At 36.9% G+C, this 23,516-nt stretch overlaps 1 protein-coding gene across 1 annotated transcript; it reads right to left on the bottom strand.

The window, feature by feature from the left end:
* Nucleotides 1–23,516, bottom strand: FAM91A1 (family with sequence similarity 91, member A1; the record flags this gene model as incomplete). The annotated part of the gene is made up of 23 exons (XM_009575050.1): nt 1–177; nt 1,558–1,627; nt 2,635–2,758; nt 3,055–3,162; nt 3,664–3,813; nt 5,069–5,141; nt 6,080–6,193; nt 8,343–8,477; nt 8,948–9,096; nt 9,830–9,962; nt 10,744–10,830; nt 11,032–11,144; nt 11,542–11,660; nt 12,572–12,684; nt 12,790–12,828; nt 13,623–13,729; nt 14,814–14,876; nt 17,480–17,570; nt 18,496–18,609; nt 19,873–19,940; nt 21,634–21,691; nt 22,583–22,734; nt 23,432–23,516. Coding segments are annotated over 23 exons (2,442 nt in total), but the record flags the coding sequence as incomplete, so codon positions are not given.

Here is a 23,516-nt window from a genome sequence, read left to right as displayed (position 1 = left end):
TTAGGTGTGGTTGAAAAAAACGGAGGAAGGGGACCATCCGTTCCATTCAGATAATACACCTTCTTTGAACATGAGATTCTTGGCAGGAAGTGGAACGCCCGTATCTGCAGAAATAGGCTGCAAAAGTGAACTTGAAGAACCAGCATCATGGAGCTGATCCAGTGCTGAAATACCTTCCTAAAAGCAAAAGGAAGAAAAAACAGTGTCTTAAAAACAAGACAAACAATGAAGGATTTAACAGGTAGAATATGACAGGCTAATCTAACCTGCAAACACAATGTGTGTTATTTTAATCCAATAAATACCAAATCATTATGGAAGTAAAAACAGAATAAACAAAGGGAAGCATGAAATAAGCATACAATTGCCTCAGCTGCATCTGTGCATGCATTATTTGGCTTCCAAGAAAACTTCAGGAAAGCCTGAAGCTTAAAATTGAAGGAAAGACCTAGCAAAATGAATGTAAAGCTATAAAATCTTCAGGAGAGCTATTGTACTGCTATTTATCCCATACTGTGCTAAGAGCTATATTTGGAGGCACTGACTTGACCATATTTTGAGTAGTTTTATTTCCCAGAAGTTTGGTTTTCTCAGCTTAAAAATCACTTCAGCACCTTCTTCTTTTCTCTCTATACAGATCATCATCAAGAAAAGTGTATCTCAGAGATAACATCTGAGATTAGGCAGGAGTCACTTGAGACTGTTTGACAGATGGTTTCAAGGCTTCAAACCTCCTGGGAATCTCCAACGTTCTCATGAGAAAGCAGTTTCAGGGTCACACCATCCATAACACTACTTGGTTAGGTAACCTGCAAGTTCCTTACCTTACTGAAAAGATAGAATTTTAGAGAAAGGTATCATAAGACATAGGCAGCTAAGCAGATTCCATGTTACATGTGGACATGCCTTGCTAGCATACACTTCCATGCAGAATTATAGCAGGCTGTGGACCTGGCATTCCTCCTTGCGTGCTACGCAGGACCCCTATTCTCTATGCTCTTAAAAAATCCTCCCAGAGTATGGAGTTTTACATATTTATACTCATTCAAGTTCAAGAGGATCTTAGGACAACTGCAAAAAGCATACTGGTACGAAATACATGTTAATGTATTTTTTTTCCTAAGGGAACACAGTTGTCTTGAGATGCAGATAAAATCTCAAACGATTAGCATATCCATGGTTTGCAGTAAACCTCCCTAACATATCTAAGAAGCAACCAAGTAACCAGCAGAGTAGGCTGTGTTATAACAGGAGCAGTGAAGAACAGTTTTGCTGTGGAAGTCCCGTAAAAAACAATGAAACTAATTACACAAAAGATGCAACCACAGAAGTTGCAAGAGACAAGTATTAAATAAGGCTAGAAAAGGGATAGGGAAGTACTCACTTTTTGCTACCAGTAGAATTTGAGGTTGATAGTGTTCTTAATATAGTTATTTAAAGAAAAATAAAACAAAACAAACCATGTGTGTTTCCATACACCCAAAAATGGCAAGTCGGAGGGCAAAAAGGGATGACAGACCATAAAGAATGATTTACATCTGGATTATTGCTCCTTACCTGGAATGAATGAACAAAATCAAGGACCTGAAGAGACAGCTTTCTACTGGAATGTAAGAGTTTTTGAAGGCTGTCAAAAACAAGAGAGAAAAGCCATGTCTAAGGTGCATAAATTTTTACTAGTAAAGTAACACCATAGTAACTTGCTCACAATTAACTCTAATAGTACCTAACATCATGTGACAAAGTTAAAAGCTTTCGCACAGAAAGCTTGATAATATTGTCATCAACTCACCTCATCTGCTCTTGAGTCTAGTCAGCTAAATGCTATTTTCCCTATCATTTACACCATGCTAAAGTGAAACTATTGCAACTGCAAAATGCTATTTTACGTAAGATACTAATATATTAGACTTTATCATGTCTCGTTCTTATCTAGGACAGTCTGGTAACATGACTTTTAAGATGCAGATTAGAGACACACTGTTAAAAAGCAGGTCAACTACTATAATAAAATCCTTAAGCCATGTTTTCAAGCAGCCTTATTTTTGGTCTCCAGAACCAGGCTCTAGAAAAAAAAACAAATGAGAAAAACCCCAAACACACAAACCCAAAAATCCCATTGTTGAAAGAGTAATCTTTCATAAAGAAATGTTACAGTAAAAAGTAGAAGATAGCTTGATCATAAGCCATGACTAAACTTAGCAAATAAGATACCAATAGTAAAGAAAATTTCCAGAAGAGCTAAATGCATTTTTACATCAAAACATTACCAGTAATATTCCCTTCCCCTTGACCCTTCCCTGGAATGGGGGCAGGGGTAGAGGGCTTAGGAGGAAAGAAAGTCTGTGCTAGACTAGGAAGGGGAAACGAGTAGGAAGGCACCCAAAATTTACTTTTTTTTTCTCTGATCTGTTCATAGACAGTTTAGTTTTACCACAACTAAGGACTACTAGACTGTACATCATAGCTGGTATCTGTGAGCCAAAAAGCAGCCACCTTACACACTACAATTAGGTACTCCATGAAACTTAGCTCAGTTCTGCTCCTATCGAGTTGTAGGTATCATTTTTTGCAGAAGCTCTGGGCATTACACATACAACCTGTTAAACCTGTAGCCAATAAATTACAGCTCACCTTTCCTTTCTACATAATCCATGAGTTGCAATTTTTCTGCAGACTTTCTGGTTCAACTCCGAGCTGAAGAGTGGAATGCCAAAGCATAATTCCAGGGGAACCCATTCCAGTTCTGTTGTGGCTACTGCAGAAAGAAAATCAAGAGACAACCAAATTTTAAGAAAAGACAAAGCAAGAATATTGATCCCAGAACCAGTTCTCTCAGATCAGGCTCCATTGGACAGTTCATACTTTTTAAACACAGTTCATTTACTGAACTGCTCAAAGATTTAAGGGAATGTGAATTTTAAGGAGGAAGAACACTTAGTGTTGTTACCATCCCAGACAATAATCAAACAACAATATGTGTTCAGATCCTTAAGAACAAGGTATCTCATCGGACTGAAAATGTTTAGTACAAGCCAGTTGTCATGTTTTTACCTTCAAGGCTTTGCTTGACTGCAGAATCCATGGAGGTTTCTTCTATTACCATCTCAAATGATTCTGTGCTCCCATTTACATCAGATCCTGATGCTAGTTCAGCCTCTCCTAAAGGCAAAGTAATTCTTACATAAACATTTAAGTGAATATAAATTTAGATACCACCTGATGTAAGGAACACAACACAAGTTTTGCCCAAAGACCATACAGCTATAAAACTGGAGGAAGGGATATGGAGAAACATGGGGCCTGACTCATTTTAGGATTAAAGAGCCACGTAGGGATCCTCAACACACTTAAAGATTAAGTTCTGGCATATAAAAATGGCACAATTTACTTTTATTGTTTTGAAATTTTTTTTTCTTCTATTGACTGTTCTAGTCCAGTGATTTTCAGCCTGTATTTGCTATTTTTGAGCTAGTCAAAGAAGAATTAGGAAGTAAGCCTTCTGCCAATAGATTCACACTAAAGAAGGGTTCCTATCTGTGTTGGATAGTATTTTGTAGAGTTCCAAATCAAAGAATTGTAATCCTTTGTTCAACTTTGCTGAAGTGATTGTATGAAAAACTAAGGGAACACAGCCAAAAAAGACAATTATTGGTAACTAACCTCTTCCATCAGAAGCATCGCTCAGCTTTCTGTTAGCATGTCGACTTGTAGGATTCAACATAGTGACATAGCCACAAAAATGCTGCAAGTCTACTTTGTTTCTCAGTATTTTTAAAGCCGTATGAATGCCCATGTTCACACGAGAGAAGTCTAGTAGAAAACAACACATATTCCAGCTTACTTTACTAGAAGCCTCCTCCATAATAATATAGTTCATCTCTAGGCCAGGCTGTTTTTTATGTGGATTTTCCTCTCTTGCAACGCTCCAGGTTAATGATCACATTGGTACATCTGGGATAACACGTAAGTGATCACAATCTTCCCACACCAAGCACTAACTGGTATTTTATAGTACAGTAAAAGAGCCAAGGAGGAAGAAACATACAAACAGAAGATGATCTCTCTCTCACACACAGACACATACAGACAGCAGAGATGGCAAGGTTCAGCTAGGAATCAGGTGTCCAGCTCTTTCAGTGCCAGAGTCTTTTATGGCAAATTCAATACAAGATACACGTTCCACATATCTGAAATTCTGAAGAATTAGAATACAGTATTAGAGGGTAACAAGGAGTTTCAACACCAAGTTGTTCATGCTAGAACTTAGATTTTGCCTTCAAGATTTTTCACCTAGTCAGAAGAAAACAGACATCCAGAGACAGTAAATATAAAAGTAACTAATTTTGAACCTAGTAAAAACTAAATTAGGAAATGAGCTTTACTTCTAGTTGGCCCAGATTTTTCTAAGTGGCAGCTTAAATAATTTTAGATTTCGTATCTCAAAATTCATACTTTTACGACAGCTCTCAGCTGGGAAGGCTATGGCCTCAACTATCCAAATGTCCTACTCAAAGACTATTTCAGAACATGTTAATTCCTGCCTTTCAAAATCAGTTGAGCTAGGCAGACTTTGAAGGAATAGGAGATTTTGCTAGCAAAGCTCTTCCTGGGGAAAAAAACTCCATAATAGTTCCTAGTGCTACTAATCAAGATAAGCTTGTTCAGTTTTGGTCTCACCTGTCTTACAGTTAAGAGATGCTGAATAGAATATACGGAAGATTTATTTATGCAATTAATAAATATGCTAGTTAATAAGCAAGTATGCACAAAGAAAGATTCAGAGGTGTTTGTGGAAGTTACTTCTTTACATCTGTGCTAGGAGAGAAGAAAGGCCAGAAAACACATTCTAATTAAGACAGAGAAGATAGAAAGGAGAAAACCATATATCTAAGCTCAGAACAGACTTGTCAGCCATTTAAATATTCTTTCAAATTTCTCATCTAAGTTGACTAGTAAGTCCTAGAAAATTTGTATTAAAGGGATTATTGCAATCTTACTGCACAAGGTAATGTGCAAGAAAATTAAATATGGTGGTGTAGAGATTACATTAAAGGCAGTCAGTTACCTCCCTGCTGCTCAGCTTCATCAAATGGGAAAGGTATGTGCATTGTTTCTCCCATTCCGTGCATGCCATGCCCCTGAACATCAAGAAATTAAATTAGGAACAGAAAAATATACTCATCAGCTTAGCTTAGTCCTACTGGTGCTCCCTTTTAAGGACTACCAGTCAAGCTGATGAAACAAATAAGCAGATTGAGATATTTACACATTAAAGTTTTTGCTTAGCTGAAATAAATAATTAAATAAAATAACCCACCCTTCCCCCCAAAATGCATGTGAGTAAACACAATGAAGTTAAACTTCAGTGAAGAGGCACAATTTTTCTCTCCAATTACTGGTTATAAACAGATTTCCTAATCGCTGAGCACTTCTGGAGAAAAACAGAGTTTCCACCCCTAAGTACAGAACATTTTTGGGCAGTCAAGGCTGTCACAAGTGGGCCTTTGAGAATGTGTAATTTTATGTTTGTTACAATATTAAACATCTATTTATTTAAATGATAAATTCCGAGAGTTCAGCTGAACCAAAGAAACAGAAGAGGAAGCTATTTTACTTCTCCCAAACAGACAAACCCACTCTATCTCTGCTGTTTGTGATAAAAAGCATGTTTTGCTCATACTTTAAGAGCTAAACACCAAGCATTCAAAAAAAGTGCATTTCTTGAATAACCCTTCATACTCCCAGTTACCGTGTATCACTGCTGTGTAAAAAGCTTGTGGGCTCTTCACTTTGATTCCAGTTTCCTACATCCCCACTCTCATAAATCCACATCTCACTTTTAGCTACCAAAACTCTATTATGTCATAATACAATAATGCATACATAATATGCATCCAGTTCAAAACCTGTATCTTAACCACCACTGAATCATAGCAGCACTGGCTACAGAAGTTAACATATTTTTCAGCTCTTGGCAAAAGTGTAGCTCTCCTACATTGTTAATCTCCTCTACCACGTAATAGCTTAACTCAAAAAATTATGCATGTTTTCATCACTTATACAGAGCACTCTGTACCTGAATTAGAACAGCAGAATGCGTTAAAGCATCATTCAACATTGTGAGCACATTTGAAGTAGGAACTACTCCTGGGTCGTGACCCCAAGATGTTATTAGTAAGCGATCATAACCCTAGAAGAGAGAAATTAAGAGCATTTACAGTAGTAATGGACTATCCAAGCACATAAAATGAAATACCAGAGTTAGGCATTGGCATATTGTTACAATTGGGAAGTTACTACAGGTAACTACAACTCTATAGTGTTATACTTTGTACCAAGGATCACTCATGTTCATATTCCTAGTAAAGACAGAAGTTTGCCAACCTCAAAGTTAAGATGCTATTTTGAACAGGAGGTGTCTGTCACCAGTTCCTGTAGAAGTATGTGGCCATTGCAGCAACCTCCTAGCAAGTAGGAGATGAAAACAATCCCACATAAATTTAAAAGCAAAATATAAGCTAGATAAACTAACACCGTCAACAGAGAACAAAAATATATAAATTCCCAAAATACCTATCCAAGGGGGAGGGACAGGAAGACAAGAATATTGACTAGGAAGTAATTTCCTAGTTTCTCAGTTTTGAAGGTTGAATTACCCTGCATCTCTGTAAGATTTCTAGAAATGTCGTGACAGTTCTCTAAGAAAATGACACTGCAAAACAGCAGCAGGAGAGAAGCATTCACATATGCACGCAGAAGGAAAAAGCTCCAGTAAGTTTGTGACAGTGCAGAATGTGAGATCATTTAGTACAAGAAAACCTGACCTATCACCACAGATTCAAGCAGTATTGAAATTTTTCAAGGTTACCACACTGAATGCTTTTTACTAATAAAAGTGCACAATCCATACATTTACTAGTAGCTTAAGCTAATGACAGACTAAGGTTTGAAGCAAGCTCATCACCAATGGCATTACAAAATGCCTTCTGTGCTAGAAGCCTTGATTCACTTAATCCTATGTTATCTTAAAGTAAGGCTTAGAAATAGAAGTATCTACAAAATTTTTGAAATTGGAAATGGAAGGGACACCTGAAAGAGGTTTGAGGAATGGAAAATACATCTACAAATCCTAGAGCCAGAGATGACTGCTGATGTAGGTACACCAAAGAATGCACATCCCTCTCTGAATGTCTCCATACCATCTAACATATTTAGCTCAAGTATCTACTCAGAACGATGAGATGAAAACTGTAGAGGCCTCTCTGCAATTATAAATTTGAAAAAATTATTTTACAAATTCCACTGTGAGCAACAAGACCCAAACACTGCTAACCATCTGCGGCATTTCAAATCAGGTTTTTTGGTTCAGGCAAGTTTAGAAGTTGCCATGGCCACTTCTACCTAGGTTTGCCTAGTATACAGAATACCTAACAGCACTCGTTTGTGGCACTTTTGTCATTAGCATCTCGGAGACAGAATGGGAGAAGGCAGCATCTGAAGTCTTTCAGGCACGAGTTGATCACCTGCACTGTTTTGTAGGACTCTTGCCAAAGCACTGCATGGATGCTAATAAGTTAGGTGGATTCAAGTAGCAACTGATCACTGCAGAGACAAGAATTTCAGGCACAACCTCTATATACTCAAAATCACATACAGCTTAGGAAGTTCCAGACCAGAACATGGGGAAGGCTGAAAAGGTCTTAAGAGGAAGTATTACATACTGTACTTATTCTTCCTACTTCCAGCCACTGCTAGAGACAGACTACTGGGCTAGGAAGACCTTTTGTCCAACCTAGTGCAACCTTTACTAAATTACTCTGTCATTTAAACCGCATGGAGAATTACAGCCTAGAACTTCAAAGTCTCCATCACAGATTTCTACAGTGGACAAACTGGAAGTGATCATCTTAGCCATCTTCTAAACCAGGAAAAGTTGTATGTAGAGGTGTCCTTTCTTATATGATACTAGAATAAGCACAATATACTATGTCTCTATCTTTTTATATAGCTCTTCTACATCTTTGTAACACACTCTAGGGATGGGCTTACAAACCTATATTCACAATGACTGCAGCACCACATTTTACACTAAAATTGAAAGGCATGGCATCAAATATACTAGAGTCACATTGTGACAAGAAGACAGACATAAGTAGCATTCCTTTTTCAGAACCTAGGAAGAAAACAAAGCAAGATGCTACATAAAACTTGCTTCTAGAAAAGGTACATCACTGACAATGAATTATACCTCTGACTTGAACTGTTATCCCCAAATAGCGTACAGCATATCTTTGAAAAGTTTGGAGAAGGGAGGGAGAATAAATCCATACATACGCTACCTGAAAAATGTCTGGAAGTTTTCGAAGACGTGTTCCTTTAGAGAGCAACAGAGAGGGTGGTCCTTGTCCAGTTATATGGTAAATATACAGTTTGAACCAAACTGAACTAACTTCTGGTATCGCAGGTCCAATATGCTAAAGATTATTCAAGAAATTAGAAAGAACCTAATATTGCAACTGTTACATGTAAAGATATCATTTAAGAATCAAGAGTTTTAAAGAAATATAAATCTAGTTTTGTAGCACAGGAGTTCAAATGTATTACTCTGCTACTGATGATATTCTAGGTACTTAGTCCAGTATTGCAAGACTCTACAGAAAGGTGATAGTAAGGTATTTTCTATGAAGATAAATTCAAGAACAAAATACCTGTCATTGACTGTACTTGAACGCATAAATTGCTAATAAATTAAACAAACTTAATTTACTAAGTATTCACATTTTTCCTCACTAAACTTTTTTTTTATATTAATTGCAATACTATTGTACATGCCAATAATTGAGTCTCTTTAAAAGGGACATCTAACAGGTGTATCCAAAACAAAGCTATTAAGAAGATATTATATTACCAGATACCGGGGGGAAAACCCCCAGTATTTTTTCACCTGGGGTGTACAGCTGCTAATAGGTCGAATTTCATTGGTGAGTGGTGCCATGGAAACCAGCAGAATATAATTTTTGTTGAGAACTCTGCTGCAGGTAGCTGGATCCAAGCCGAGCAAACTCTCACATCGTAAGAGGTCCAAGGGAAACCCTATGTTGGAAATGTAAGATTCTTAAATTATCACTTGAGATGGAACATACAACCCAAAGCATTATTTCAGATTTTCCATTCTCCCCTGCTAAGCCATAAATACAATACTTTTCACAACTAAGTTTTAAATTATTGGGGTGAATTTGAATAAATTTCTATGTAATTTTAGCACTACAGCTTGCTCCTCACCAACTAAGTGATCCCAGGAAATAAGCACAAACAAGAGATACTGAGGAAGTTAGGCAACAACCTATTTTTATTTTTAAAAAATAAATACATCTACCCCCATTAGGAGAAGAATACACTGCCTTTCATGACTTGAAAAATGTTTCTTTGACAGAACAACCCTGTCTGGAAAAAATAATGACTCCTTTATTATGGCTTTCAGAAGCACGTGATTTGAAACCAACCTCTTCCGCAAGTTCAGCTTGTCTTGCCGTCATTATAGAATCATAGAACCATTTAGGTTGGAAAAGACCTTTAAGATCATTATGCTTTAATTTGTTTCTTTGGATGTTAAGTCCAAGCCTTGGCAACCAAATCTGTCATTCAACAGGCAAATCCAGTAATGCAGGCTCAAAGGATGATGAAAAAGTGATATTTTGGCTTCAAAATATTTTTAAAGAACTAGGATACAGATTGCTTTCTGAAACAGCAGCTTAATCAGAAAGCTGAGTGAATGCCAGATAAGCAAACTAACTTAGAAGGATTTCCTCAAAAGTGTTCACAGTACCGTTATTTGGTTGATCAGGCTGTACAGCTTGGGCCCCTAGATCTTTATTATGCCGCAAAAACAGTATTGTGTTTCTCAGTGTAAGTGCATGATCGAAGTACCGCTGTGCTTCCCCTTCACCTGTGCTTTGAACCTACACAAGAAGCAAAATAAATGCACACAAGTGGCATGTTGTTTCCACAAGCATCAATTACACAAAAGGAAAGATTAACAAATTAGCATTTTAAAGCTTTGTAATTGAGTAACAACCCTACAGCTTATATGCAAAGGTGATTTACAGGAACTATTAAATGAAAAGTGAGTCTTGGCCATGCTCGTCAAACGGTCGAAAAGTACACAAAGACATCATCTATAAATCAGAACTACAACTCAGTCTTTAGGTAAAAGTATTTAAATGTCCAGTCATCTTGATTGGTATAAAAGGACACAGAAATTAATAGCAGTCCTCCTATATAATTCTACAGTTGTGCTTCTAGAATTATCTTTAAAAGGTGGATAGGTTAAACATTCCAGCACACAATCGTCAAATTTTCCTACAAAAATGATGTGCAGACTTTCAGAAATATTAACACCTTGCTAAAAAGAAAGTGATTTCCATTGCATAAGCCCCTAATGCAGGTATGTGTACACACAGACTCGGGCAAATGTAGTTCATGAACTCACTTTGCCCACCAGACTCATAACATTCATATATATGCATATATGCAGGTGTGCAGGTGTGTCCCTGCAAGTCACTAGAGGTATAAATGATGTGAATAAGAAACATTTTAACTTAGGTTCAGTGTGATAAGGTGTTTGTTCTTATCATTGTATTGCTAAATAAGCAGTTTTAAAGAATGAAAATACTGGGGTTTTTTGGCCCCTTTACACTCCAAGTGCTGAAAAAGCATTTGGTCAAACATGTAACAGATTACCTTTTCCAGCTCCACCAAGAAGCTGTCAAGACTCTCATCTGACAGTTTCCCAACTTCAAACATAGTGACTGCATGACTTTTCAAGTTCTGTAACAACAGAACAAAACTGTCTTAATTCTTTGAGAACAGAACGGGCAAGCAAAAGTTTTATTAAGCAAAAGCATTTCTTAACAACAAACAATACAGAAGTTTTTAAAAATAATTACAGCTGTATTATATTGAAGTCAAAGTATTTTAAAGCTCTACATATTTATTCTTGGCATAATAAATTGAACAATTTTGACATACTGGTGAAAGATTTCCCATCATTAAAAAGGCAGTGAGAGTAGAATCAAACAGGAAGGCGATACGCTTTGTGTGTCCGCTAGACAGATTCAGGCTGCTCACGCTTGCTGTTTCAGCTAATAAAGAACAAAAGAAAATATATGTTTTATTTTTAAATAAAATCAAGTTCAAGTCAAAACTATTTAAAAAAAAATGAAAAAACGTTAGTTATTGCCATACCGAGTAGAACAGAATTCCCTTATCACTAATAAACTACTGATTGACTTAATTCAGAAATTGGTATCTTTGCATCAATTGATAACCATCATACAGATTAGCCAAATAGCTTTTTTCTGAAGATGAGGCTGATAAACCAAGAAGTAGATACCACCTCCCCCACTGTACATTCCATAGGAAGAAAGGATCTACACAATCTGTGTTTCACTTGTTTCTAGACCCCTTTACAGCCTACGGCACTCAAGAAATACAAAAATAATTGATCCTAATGTATTAAAATTTACTGTTAGTGCTAACCTGGATCATCTTGACTGTTGGTATCTGTATCTGTGGCTGATGACCCAGCTTCCTGTATAGGACTTCTGTTTTCCCCACTGTCCCATGAAAGCAGCATCTTTTGAGGGTCCAAAGTACTCCTATTAATGTGAATTAAAATCCACATCTATCGGTCACTGTAGCACCAGAGAAGTATCTCTGCCTTCCAGTGCTAGTAGTCCATGCATAGGCATACCCAATACATGCCTTTCAATACTTCTAAGCCCTAAACCAGTCAAGCTTGATGTCCCTCAGAGTCCTGCTTTAGCTTCAGCAGAAAAGTTTACTTGGGGGTTTGAAAATACCAGATTTTGAAAGAGATCTGAAAAATCAAGCCACCATCGTTGAAGAAGAATCCAACAGAAAAAAATCAAATTCACTTTATTCTCACAGTCTGAATTAGCATTAAAGAAAACTCAGGCATAGCAGTCATTTTAAATGGCTTAACAGAAATCAAACTAGAAGTGCCCGACAATTCTTAATTAATGCAACTTGGTACTCCAACTTGGAGAACCCTTTGTTGACTGGTATTAACATCACTTTCCCAGGATTTGATACAGATATACATATAAGTGAGTGTCAATGACAGAACTGCAATGATATCTGACAGCAAGCAAGCAAACTTTATGTACATATTCACTAACAGCAGTGCCAAGAGACATTGTCTCTGTACTGGCACAGTAACAGCTGTTATTTATGGCCCCAGCAGTTTAAAGCAAACGTACGCTTGTCTGCTTCAGAAGTGAGCAACTAGGCATTTAAAGGTCAAAAAGCCAGCACTAAATAACAGCAATAAAAGTAGTACATTGAACTTAGAGGGTAAATTACTACCCCTTACCCTCAGATTAAGAAGATGATCAAGTATTCTTGCCATTATATACATTAGAACACCAAGTGAGATCAGTTGTTGCAGAAGTCAAAGAAAGCAACCAGTAGTTTTACAATCAGATTTTGGTTCTAGCTTTCTCTTCAATGAGAAAAATAAGCCTTGTGAAAGAACAGAGATACTTACTTCAGTCTGTTTACCGAAGGAACATTCTTCCACGATGGATGAAGATTATCCAGGTTTATTACTTGGCCTTTTTTATGAGCAAAGCCTAACCGACAATACATGGACACAGCATTCTGAAGAAACACAAGTACAGCTAATAAGGAACTGCTATATGAAACCAGGTTGCAAGACAGTGAACTTTCCACATCAAGTTCAACAGATGGATTATACACACATACCTTTACTAAAGACAAGTCAATCTCTAGGACATTTGAAAGCTAAAAAAAAAAAAAAGAAAGAAAGAAGAATCAACAATACAGTGTCAACAATGCAGGGTAATTCACCACTTGTGGGCTTCGGCATGTTTTGGTTGGTTTTCTTTATTTTTAAACCTAGCCTGTACTGGTAGGAGCAATTTTGTCTCATCAAAAGTGATGAAAAAAGGGATGAAGTCTCATAATTGTCCCACTTGAAAGCATGCAAAAGAAATATGAGGCTATCTTCCACTGTGTAATTTCTAGGTTAGTCATCGGAAGACATAGAAAGAGAAAAACAAATCCTGGATATATTTAATGGGTATTTTTCAGGTACTTATTCACCACGTTTTGAGAATAAGACCTTAAGAAAACAAACTTCTCATATTAAAATTATAAATATTTATGCAAAAGTTACATTCCTACTTTAAGCCAACACCCTGCATGTTTTGACTGCCAAAGAAAAAAATTATTTTAATTTTTTTATTTCACACTAGCAAAACAGAACCAATCTTTTTAGGACAGTGGAAGAACAGACTCTGTTCCAGTTCTAGCTCGTATAAAATAGTCTACATTAGTCACCCCTGTATAAATTCATTCCAGCTGATGGAATTGTTTCACTGAATTGAAAGTACTCCTTCAAGCCTATAAAAGTTACATTCAGGATTAAAGAAACAGGCTGGATCTTAAGCCTGGCAATACCTCTAAATAAAATCAGTTGATATCAATCCATATCTCTGCCTTAAATATTTTCAGCAGTGTGCTTTGGGCCCTTTCAAGTTTTCCTATCTGCCTGACACAGGGTAAGTTTTACTTACCTCTGCCACATTGGTGTGTTCATCTATTGAAACAAATATCTTGTACAGGAGTGTTTCAAAGTAATCACCTTGCACTCTATTCATCACAAAACCTTCAAGTGGTGGCACTGAAAAGAAGAATTACTTGCAAAATTACAATTTGGTAACTTTCTTAAACTGAAAATGCATAAAGACAGGAAAATAAATTTACACTTATTTAGTTTCCACGGTACCTGTAATTTTGAGGATTTCCCAGTCACAAAGAATAAAAGCCTGAAGATAGTATACATGGTATTTAAAATTCTCCCCCTCCTTCAGAAAAGTAATGATTCTCAATGTGTTTTCTCATAAAAACTGAAGCCACTCTACCTCGCATCATAGCCTTGCAGTCTCCAGCTCATCCACTACAGATAATTTCCAGTCACCCAGCCCATAAAATGATTTTGTAATGTGGATGAAGATTAAATCATGGCTCTGATTAGAGTGAGACACAAAAAGACCCGCCCCCCCACACACACTCCAGAGCTGAGACTCCCAAAGCGATTATTTAAGCAGTAAGTCTCTTGTATTTAGAGGACTTTCACTTAACTGATCTCTACTACAGCAATGACAGGTCTTCTGCATGGCCAGGTTCCAAACGATTTATGTCTTTGCAGATTATACTGAATTCGGAAGCCCCCGAGACCTAGCATAGCATAATGAGTTGTTCAAAGGACAGCCATATGCTGTGCTAGTTTAAGCTCCTACGTAGTCCCCAGATTCAGCGCATGACTATAATTGAGGTGACAAGACCATGAAGGATGGAACCAATACCTATAAAAAAAGTTGCATCTGTCTAAAAAATAGAGGAGTCAAAACCCCACGTCCTTTTGGCAAGGCAACTACGTTTCTCTATGCTATTCTTCCTTTTCATTACAGACATATAGGAGGGTACTTATTGATTCATGCCATGAATCTTTAAAATACTCTTATCTTACCTAAATATGTATACAAAATAACCTAAGAATTCAAGTTGAAATAAATCCTATATACAATAAAAACAAAGTTTTAATAGGGTTGAAAACATTCAGTCAAGAAAAATTTTCATAGCTCAAATGTTTTTTTTAAGCAAACTCATGCACACAGACAAGCAGCTTCCAACACACAGAACTACAGGAAAACTGAAATGAATCCAAGAAGACATAGGTATAATACCATTAAATATTTACTTACCTGCTATACAGCTGTCATCAGATATTGGTACATCAAGGTAAATAAATCCTTTGTTATACAAACCTTTATAAATAAAAGCACATCATTTTAGAAAAAGCATTCTCCAGAGTACTAATGATACAAAGTAGCTTCCCCATCAGCCAATTCAGAATTTAAAGTAACTATTCCCAATAGCCTCCACAGTAGAATATTACTTTGCGGTGCATGGATCAATAAACCACATCTAATATTAAACAGGTGTCATCCTAAAATAGAGCTCTTTACTTGCAGTCTGATGCAGTACACTTGGAGCTCTACAAGTACTTTCAGGATGATCGAGCACAGTAGAATTACCACAGACTGAAGCAACTACATTTGAGAAAGATGAATGTGTCCCTGCCTAAATGTTCATTTGTTTTCACCATCATCACTGTACTGTCAAGAAGTGTTTTTTTAATTCTGAATTAGTTTTGTCAGTTGAGGATGCTGGCTACATTTTGGTCCTGCCCTAACTCAGGCTGGAACTCACACACTTTGTAGCAAGGATACAAACTAAATCACATCAGTTCTGATAGTCCTCACATGTCCTTCCCACACATCTTCACTGAAAGTCTTTTTTACACAACTGCAAAAATAAATTCTGGGGCACTTCAACACAAGGTGTCAGCAAAACTGCAGCGGATACAGAGGGACACTGCATACAAAAAGGACAATAATATGGTAGATTTTAAATGTTTTTGAGACTGATTTGAGCACTAAGCATCTCAACTGAGTTCTGCAGAGTAGATAAACCAGGGACAAGTTTTTAAGGAAGGGCAAAACATTTCATCATGGAGTTAGAGTACTTTAGAGTATAAGTTTGTAACAGCTGTACTCTAATAGTAAAGCATAAAGCTAAATTACACAGTATAAAATAAACCCAATTTATCGTCAGTGGTTCCTTTGATGTTACCCAATATCACTCCACCTACATCATACTCATTACAGCAGGAAGTGTGCCAAACATCCTCAGGTGAAGTGTTATTAAACACATGAAGCAAAATTGTCAGGATGTTTCACACACACACACACACAGAGCTCAGTTCAGCTACAGTCTGTGTGTATAGAGGTATATATCTATAGTATATATAGTAAAATTACTACCCCCAATCAGATCTTAAATAAAATGCCTGCAATACACTGACAACTAACCTGAATTCATGCTGATACAATGGCTGTTCAGCATGGGCAGTGACGACAACTAACCTGAATTCATGCTGATACAAGGGCTGTTCAGCATGGGCAGTGACACATACTCAGCTATGCAAACCAATGTGCATCAACAAACCAGCTTTAATGGAACAGGACGACATTACAAGCAATCAACGTGCTAAGGGTGCTTTCCACTGTCTCTCCTTGAGATTCAGCTCTCATAGCTAATACATTCTTACTTACTGCACCTGAAATGTATTGATGGCATCATAGTTTGGACTAAACAGTCCTCTTTCGCCATAAAATCCCATCCTATTGGCAGTCCATTATATTAATTGTCTGTAACTAACCTGAATTCATGCTGATACAATGGCTGTTCAGCATGGGCAGTGACACTCAGCTATGCAAACCAATGTGCATCAACAAACCAGCTTTAATGGAACAGGACGACATTACAAGCAATCAACGTGCTAAGGGTGCTTTCCACTGTCTCTCCTTGAGATTCAGCTCTCATAGCTAATACATTCTTACTTACTGCACCTGAAATGTATTGATGGCATCATAGTTTGGACTAAACAGTCCTCTTTCGCCATAAAATCCCATCCTATTGGCAGTCCATTATATTAATTGTTTGTACATTCTTTTTCTACCCATGACTTAGGGTAGAAAGGCACGTTAGATCCTTCTAAACCTACTAAACCTGAGCTGTAACCCTCCCCACAAGCAACACCAGGCCATGTATAGAGAAAGATCATTAAGTGTTTTCTGAATTCAAATTTTCTTAAGCCCTATACTGTTTCAGATCCACTCCAGAGCTTGAATTTCACCTAGCTCACTTTCCATTTTATTGGTTTGTTCTGCTTCTGTAACAGGCAGTGGAATTCTGCCTCAATTTCTCAACAAAAGTACAGTGCACAGCTTCGACTGCTTGTAGTAAGGCAAGCATTTACAGACCGATTTCTCAAGGAGTTTGTACTCCTCAAGTGAATTTATACTCCCTTGACTATAATGATTTGTCTATATCTAATACTTGTTACGCTGAAAGGGGGAGACACGTGCGCACCATTTTTCAGTAACAACTGCAGACCTTTGAGAAACAAGACAGCCTCTTAGATTTAAGCCCCATTTTCATGGTGTTCAAACAGTACAAAATTACAAAAACTCTTCTTTGAAAAGCAAGGATTGAAGTCTTACCACCCAGGATTACCAAGACTGACATTTTTAATTTTAGTTTCTCTTGTCCTCATCTACCTCCCCCACAATCTTTACTAACCGTTTCTAATGAAAGAATTTGTTCAAATAAAAACAGAGCAACAGCTGCTAGTGGCTCACTGTTAAACCATTTACAAGATCCAGACTGCAGTCTGTACAAGCTCTTGAGTATTTTCCTCCAACTCCTCTTATGCTTCAGCTGTCTACATCCCCTTTTATTCCTACTCTCAGAATTTACTGAGCAAGATCTACAAACAGAAAAGGAATGTTCATTAAACACGTACTGTGAACTACATTGAAGTCTAATGAACCAGCAAGCTGAGGACCAGAATCAATTATCTTATCAATAGCAGACTTCTCTGATGTAGTACAAATCTAGGTAAAAGAAATGATGTTAGTCTTTTGTAGAAATGAGTCTATGCAACTTATTTAATACCACTCCAAAAAATCCAAAAACATTACAGCCTCAAGTCAATCATAAGTAATACAAGAATATAGGAAGTAAGCCATGTTCTTAGTCAAAGTATTTGCACTGAAGAATTCACTGCAGTTCCTGTTAAAGTCTTAAAAACTTTAACTCTTGTCCCCGTATGAAATTATGCATGCTCTAGGAACGGTACTTAAATGCACAGGCGTTTGGCAAGTGAAGCCCACAGGATAACAGGTTTGCTCTTTAAAACTTCCAAACTGAGCGTTCAACCAAACAACTGGAACCATTCTAGAAAGATGTCCATTACAGTATCAAGTAACATGCCTCAGGTTAACTACTCCAGGTTGACGGGATGTCAGAATATAAGTAGCCACTGCCCAAGATATTCCCAATAATAGCCAGAAAAAGATCCCATCACTGCTTTAAATACATTACAATCTAAACAAAAGACTTCCAGAGAAGGAATTAAATCCAGGTCAAATGACTAGCTGACTGCAAAAAGAAACTGAGACTGGAAGTAGAATTAAGTCAGCTCCCAAGTTCTTCATATGCAAACAATGAAAAAAATAAGGACACACAAGGAGCAGAAACAACGACAATATATATTAAAATAAAGTCCACTGACATTCTGATTCTAATTATAATGAAGGTGAAGATTCAGTCAAAACTGAGCTGTCAGGGCTTAGCTACGAAATTTAAGAAAACATATTTTGTTGCTTGTTCCCTACAAAGCACATCATCACGCACATTAGTTACCACAGATTGGTTAACAAAAAACCACCTCAGCACTGTACATAGTGCAGAAGGGAAGCCGCTGTTTTCAGGGACTATGAGTATTCAAAATTAGAGATGCAATCCATGCTAAAATACCTTGATGTCGTCCTCAGTGATGTAGCCAGACTGCACAACCCACCAAGCTTCTACAGCAATCTCCACAGGTTTCACAGGTAACAGATCATGAGCAGTTTTCCTTCTGAAAAATTTCTGCAGTGGTACAGTCCATTTGAGATAGTAATAAAGAGCACTTCATGTGTGCAGACAGCCATTTACCTTTATATAAGCTGATTTTTATAAACATCTGTTTTTAAGTACATTATATTCACAGACCGGATACACACAAATACTATTAGCCTTGACATTTCGTAAAAGCACATACTCATTCAGAAAAAAAAAACATTTCTCTGCTCCCTCAAATCATATGAAAACGGGAAGGAAAAAAATTATTTACATCTGATATTGGTAAATCTTCACATAAACCTGTATTGTATTTGTCACTAATTAAAAACCACACTATTCAAACACATTAGGATCAAGTCCAAATTTAAATCATTTATGACATTTCCTAATGTGAATAGGTAAGAAAGTACAGCAGACAAACTATACAAGTGGGGTATTTTAAAGAAATTCAATGATCTCAAAAAAAACATTTTAGGAACATTTTATTTACTTTAAAGGACAAACTACCCAACATTCTCAATAAGCATGGTGCTAAAAAAGTACAGTGAATTTCAGTCGAAGAAAGAAAAACTGGAGGGTGCTGTTTATTTATAGACCTAAATAGCTTCTCTTCCATTGTATAGCCATTACTTTTTGGTTCACTCTATCAACTTCGTATTTTGGTAAGCACACTTTTGGTTGAAGGAGTACTGTGAAACTACTGCAAGAGCACTTATGAGTTTCCTGAAGAAAGGAAGGAACTGTTGCGAACTAAAGGGCCTACTTCTATCAACAGTAATTACAATATTTTCCACATGTGCTGTTCACATGCAAGGATACCTGTTCAGACTCACTACCCTTGTCTCGGAGAAAAACATACATACTACAAAAATTTGCACCTAGATGGAGGATTGTCCCAGAGTAAACTCTGATCTCAACTGCACCCATAGAAACATGGAATAATTCTTCCAGAACCAGTATCATTATTCCACGTTTATACTGGCCAGGAGACATTAGTTATCTGGTGCCATAGAGTAAATACAGCTCTGAAAATATACGTTTGGAGGAAAAAAAAAAAAAAAGACAACGTAGTACTGAATGTCTTTTTCTTTAGTATACTTCGATTTTAAATTAAAAAGCTCTTTATTAACTTCAGGAAACACAATATAATTAGCAATACACTATGTCACATTCAATTAGCCATACTATTAAACTAACCAGATCCATGAAATTATTCCATTCTTCATCTCCTATGAAATAATCGGGGCGGAGGAGGGGAGGAAAGGGAGAGGAAATTAAAGACAAACTTACTTTTGAAGACCTACATTGGTTCATTAGATCTATATACTGGTTTCTTCCTATACCTAGAAGTCTTAGACCTGAAAAATAAATAAGGTTTTATTTTTCTTAAGACGGGTTTAAGCTGAAGATACATAAAACATTCTTCAAAGAATCAGACCTACTTCTATAATAATATTTTTAATTACTCTTTCTTCCCAAAATAAAAGGATAGTTATGGGAGCTAAGTTCAGTTTTAACTGAATTTGACAGAGAACCATGTCCATCTAAAAACAGAATCCAGCCCCATTCATTTATTCTGTACAGGTTAAAAAAAACCCCATACCTCATATCTCTCAAGTCATGGGGTAGCAGGGAATAATCCAATCCCTTTCTCTCCTACACTCACATCAACAGCTAATAACTATGCTTCAAATTAACAGAACTAAAGTTGTACCAGATTTTAATCAATAGTTTTTCTTCCCCCTAATAAATCCCACTCCATGCACTGGATTAAAACTCTAAACTAAGAATTAGAGCACAAAAGACCACACAAGCCTCTAGAGAAGATTATTTAGATCTAGTTGAGTTAAACTGAATCAGAATTTAATTTTACAATCTCTAGCCTTCAGCCATTAAGGAACTATGAACAGATACTAGAAAACTACTCTTAGTTTTAAAACTGAGACAGAATGTGGGTTAAGTCCAACTTTCTAGTTCAACACTAGTTTTTATGATACGATGTTTAAATAAAGATGCTTAACTTAATTATACCTCAGCAACTGACTCCCAGCTGCTGCTAAAATAACAGAATTGCTAGGAAAAAAAAAAAACAACAACAAAACAAGGAAGCCTTTCCTTTCTTCATACTCCTGAGTAACACTAGATTTCCAACAAGCTACATGGCGCTGAATAAAAATGTTTTTCCTGATCTGTTTTCCTAGTGTGAACAGAGAGGCAAATTAGTAGTTAACTGACAATATTTTTTCAAAAACAAAACCAAAAAAACCCAACTGTTTTCAAAAGTTGCAGGCTACTCCTCACCTGACTACATGCAATCCTTAAAGAGAACTATATAAATTCATACAGAAGGTGAGGAATGAAGTCTTTAACTATGAATAACTTCTCAGTGGCAGGTTTGATTAACAGCCTCCCTATGCCAGCAGTTCGCATGTTCCTCTATAAGACTTATCAGTAGGCTATGGCTTTTACTCTGTTCTCCTCCAGGTTCAATGTTTTTGCTTTCCTAATCTCCCCACCTCATACCCACAGCAGTCTAATAGAAATCAGGATAAAACACCTGGCACATCCAGGAGTGTCATAAAATACCAGATTCTCTTCTCTCTATTTTCTGGTACATCATCCCTCAATCCACACTGATGCTAATTCACAGGAGTGTCAACAGCCTTTCAGCGTCTTCCCAAAGCTTTCTGCCCAACACATGTCAAAAAACACACTAGGAAAGGACCAGCAGCTCAGCTGGCTGATGCACAACAGCCAGTACGGCTTTCCACCCAGAAGTCCAAGCAAACAGGAATGCAATACAAGCAAGGACAGAAGCTGCACAAGATTTTGCACCATGCCTACCTGTACTCAAACTAGCCCAATTCCAGTGCTGACCATACTGACAGAACTCTGTATGAACAGCACACGGTCCTTAATATCATTATTTAAATGCTTCTACACCTTCATTCACACACTTATGTTCAAGCAAACGGATGCCCGCAAAGCTGTTTTCAGAAGCTCCTTATTTCCAACTCATTGAAAGCAGTAATGTAACTAGGTAATACTTACAGTCAGCAGCAGTGAAGTTGGGTAATGAATCATAGCTTTTTTCACTGTTCATTATATCCTTAAAAAGACAAGAAAACTTAGATGCAACAAGAAAGTTGTCATTTCAGAGAAGTAGGTCCAAAATTCTGCCTGCTTTTTTTTTTTTTAAGAACAAAATTAAATTAAAACAAATCTATTAAAGTCAGTTACCTTACAAAACTTGCCAATTATTTGATTAATCATTACACAATAAGGTAAATACATAAAAAAGAGACTTCTGTTTAATATAAGATTTACAAAGAAAAATGCTGATTGACAGAATAATAAAGATAAAATCCTGTATCTGTCTTCACAAAAAAAAAAAAAAACAGCACGTGGAATTGCTAACAGTAATAACACAACAAGCTAACAACTAATCCATTATGTCTGCAATCACTATACACAAGATATCTGATATCCAATAAAAATAAAGTAAGGTTGCCAGAGTGCTGACAGAACACAGAACCATCTTTGTTCTCACAGAAAAGGATCTGCTTCAAGCTTTTGAAAAAGCTTCTAATATGGTTAAGTGCCCTTTTTGAAAGGGAACGAAAAAGAAAATAACCGTTCAAGTGTGCTGGTTTTTAAAAATTGAAATTCTCTTTGTTTCATTAATCTAACAAAATAAGCTATTTCCTTTACAGTTTGAAGTGAAGAGTCACAATCTCAAACATGAAAAGAGAAAGACTGGCCTCAGAGTGAGTCCCACCCCTGTTTCACATGACAAAGTCCAGCTCTTGAAAGGCTTACAGGGGCAGAAGGGAAAAAACTGCAGATGCAAGTAGTTCTCCAGAAAACCTCCTTACTGTTTCCTTGCTTGTTACCATACCCCACCCAAAAGCACATGACACTGCCTCGTATGCATTACAGGGCCATCATCAACATCTCTAGGACAGAAAACAACACATTCTCACCATAGTTTTGTACTCACCTCCATTATACCTGTGTAATATGAAAACGGTGTTACTCTCAGACCTTTTACCATGATGTCAGACAAATGATAAGGGTACAACATGAGATGATCTCGACTGTATTTCAACAGATCTTCATAATATTTACGTTCGTCTTTCTTGACATGCTTAACTACAAGGGGAGAAAAAAGCTACATTGTTCTATGAAGTTCAACTTAAAAAAAAAAGTGTTATAACAAATGGATTAAAAATAGTATAATGGCAATTGACATAAAACAAAAAACAAAATAAAGGAGTGATACAGGGCATTCAGCATCCAAGGATATGATGTAAGTACTCCCAAGGCCTTTAAGAATAACATTAGAACAGAGCAGATTTATTTTACAGGTTACCGGAAGTGGCCCATTGAGACAGAACTCACGCAGGCTGTAGAAAATTATCTTTTAATTAGTGCAACTATTATCTACTTTGGGAAGACGAATGGATGCAGTCAATGCAAAATAAATTGAAAGTCTGCAAACAAGTCATAGCCAATAGCTCATGTGAGTCAGGGCCACTGTCTGCATCTCATCTAGTGACAGGTTTTATTTTATTAGTCAAATCCTCTCTTAACACCTCTTAATTTCTGGGAGAAAAGGCAGCATAACTACAGCAGGAACTCAGTTCCACCTGCCAACCCAGCAACCTTAAAGACTGCTTCACTAGACTCAAAATTCAAGACTTTTCTTGATGTTTTATCATTTAAAAGGATGTATTTTCAGGGAAGGAGGGACCTTTGAAGGGGGCTAGTTCTTGCAGTTTTACAGTAAAGACAAGCTTCCACAGAAGAATCGGGTAGCAATTAGAAGTTACTTAGCTTCTTTACTCACCTAAGTTATTCCGGTATCGTAACTGATTGCGGATGCTGTAGAGTACAACCTGCCTTTCATATTCCCTCTGAGAGTTTCCAAGACC

The sequence above is a fragment of the Fulmarus glacialis genome, unplaced genomic scaffold (genome assembly GCF_000690835.1).
Source record: "Fulmarus glacialis isolate BGI_N327 unplaced genomic scaffold, ASM69083v1 scaffold1873, whole genome shotgun sequence".
In the NCBI taxonomy this organism is placed as follows: Eukaryota; Metazoa; Chordata; class Aves; order Procellariiformes; family Procellariidae; genus Fulmarus; species Fulmarus glacialis.
Note: the sequence above shows the minus strand (reverse complement) of the source record. Positions and strands in the feature narration are given on the sequence as shown.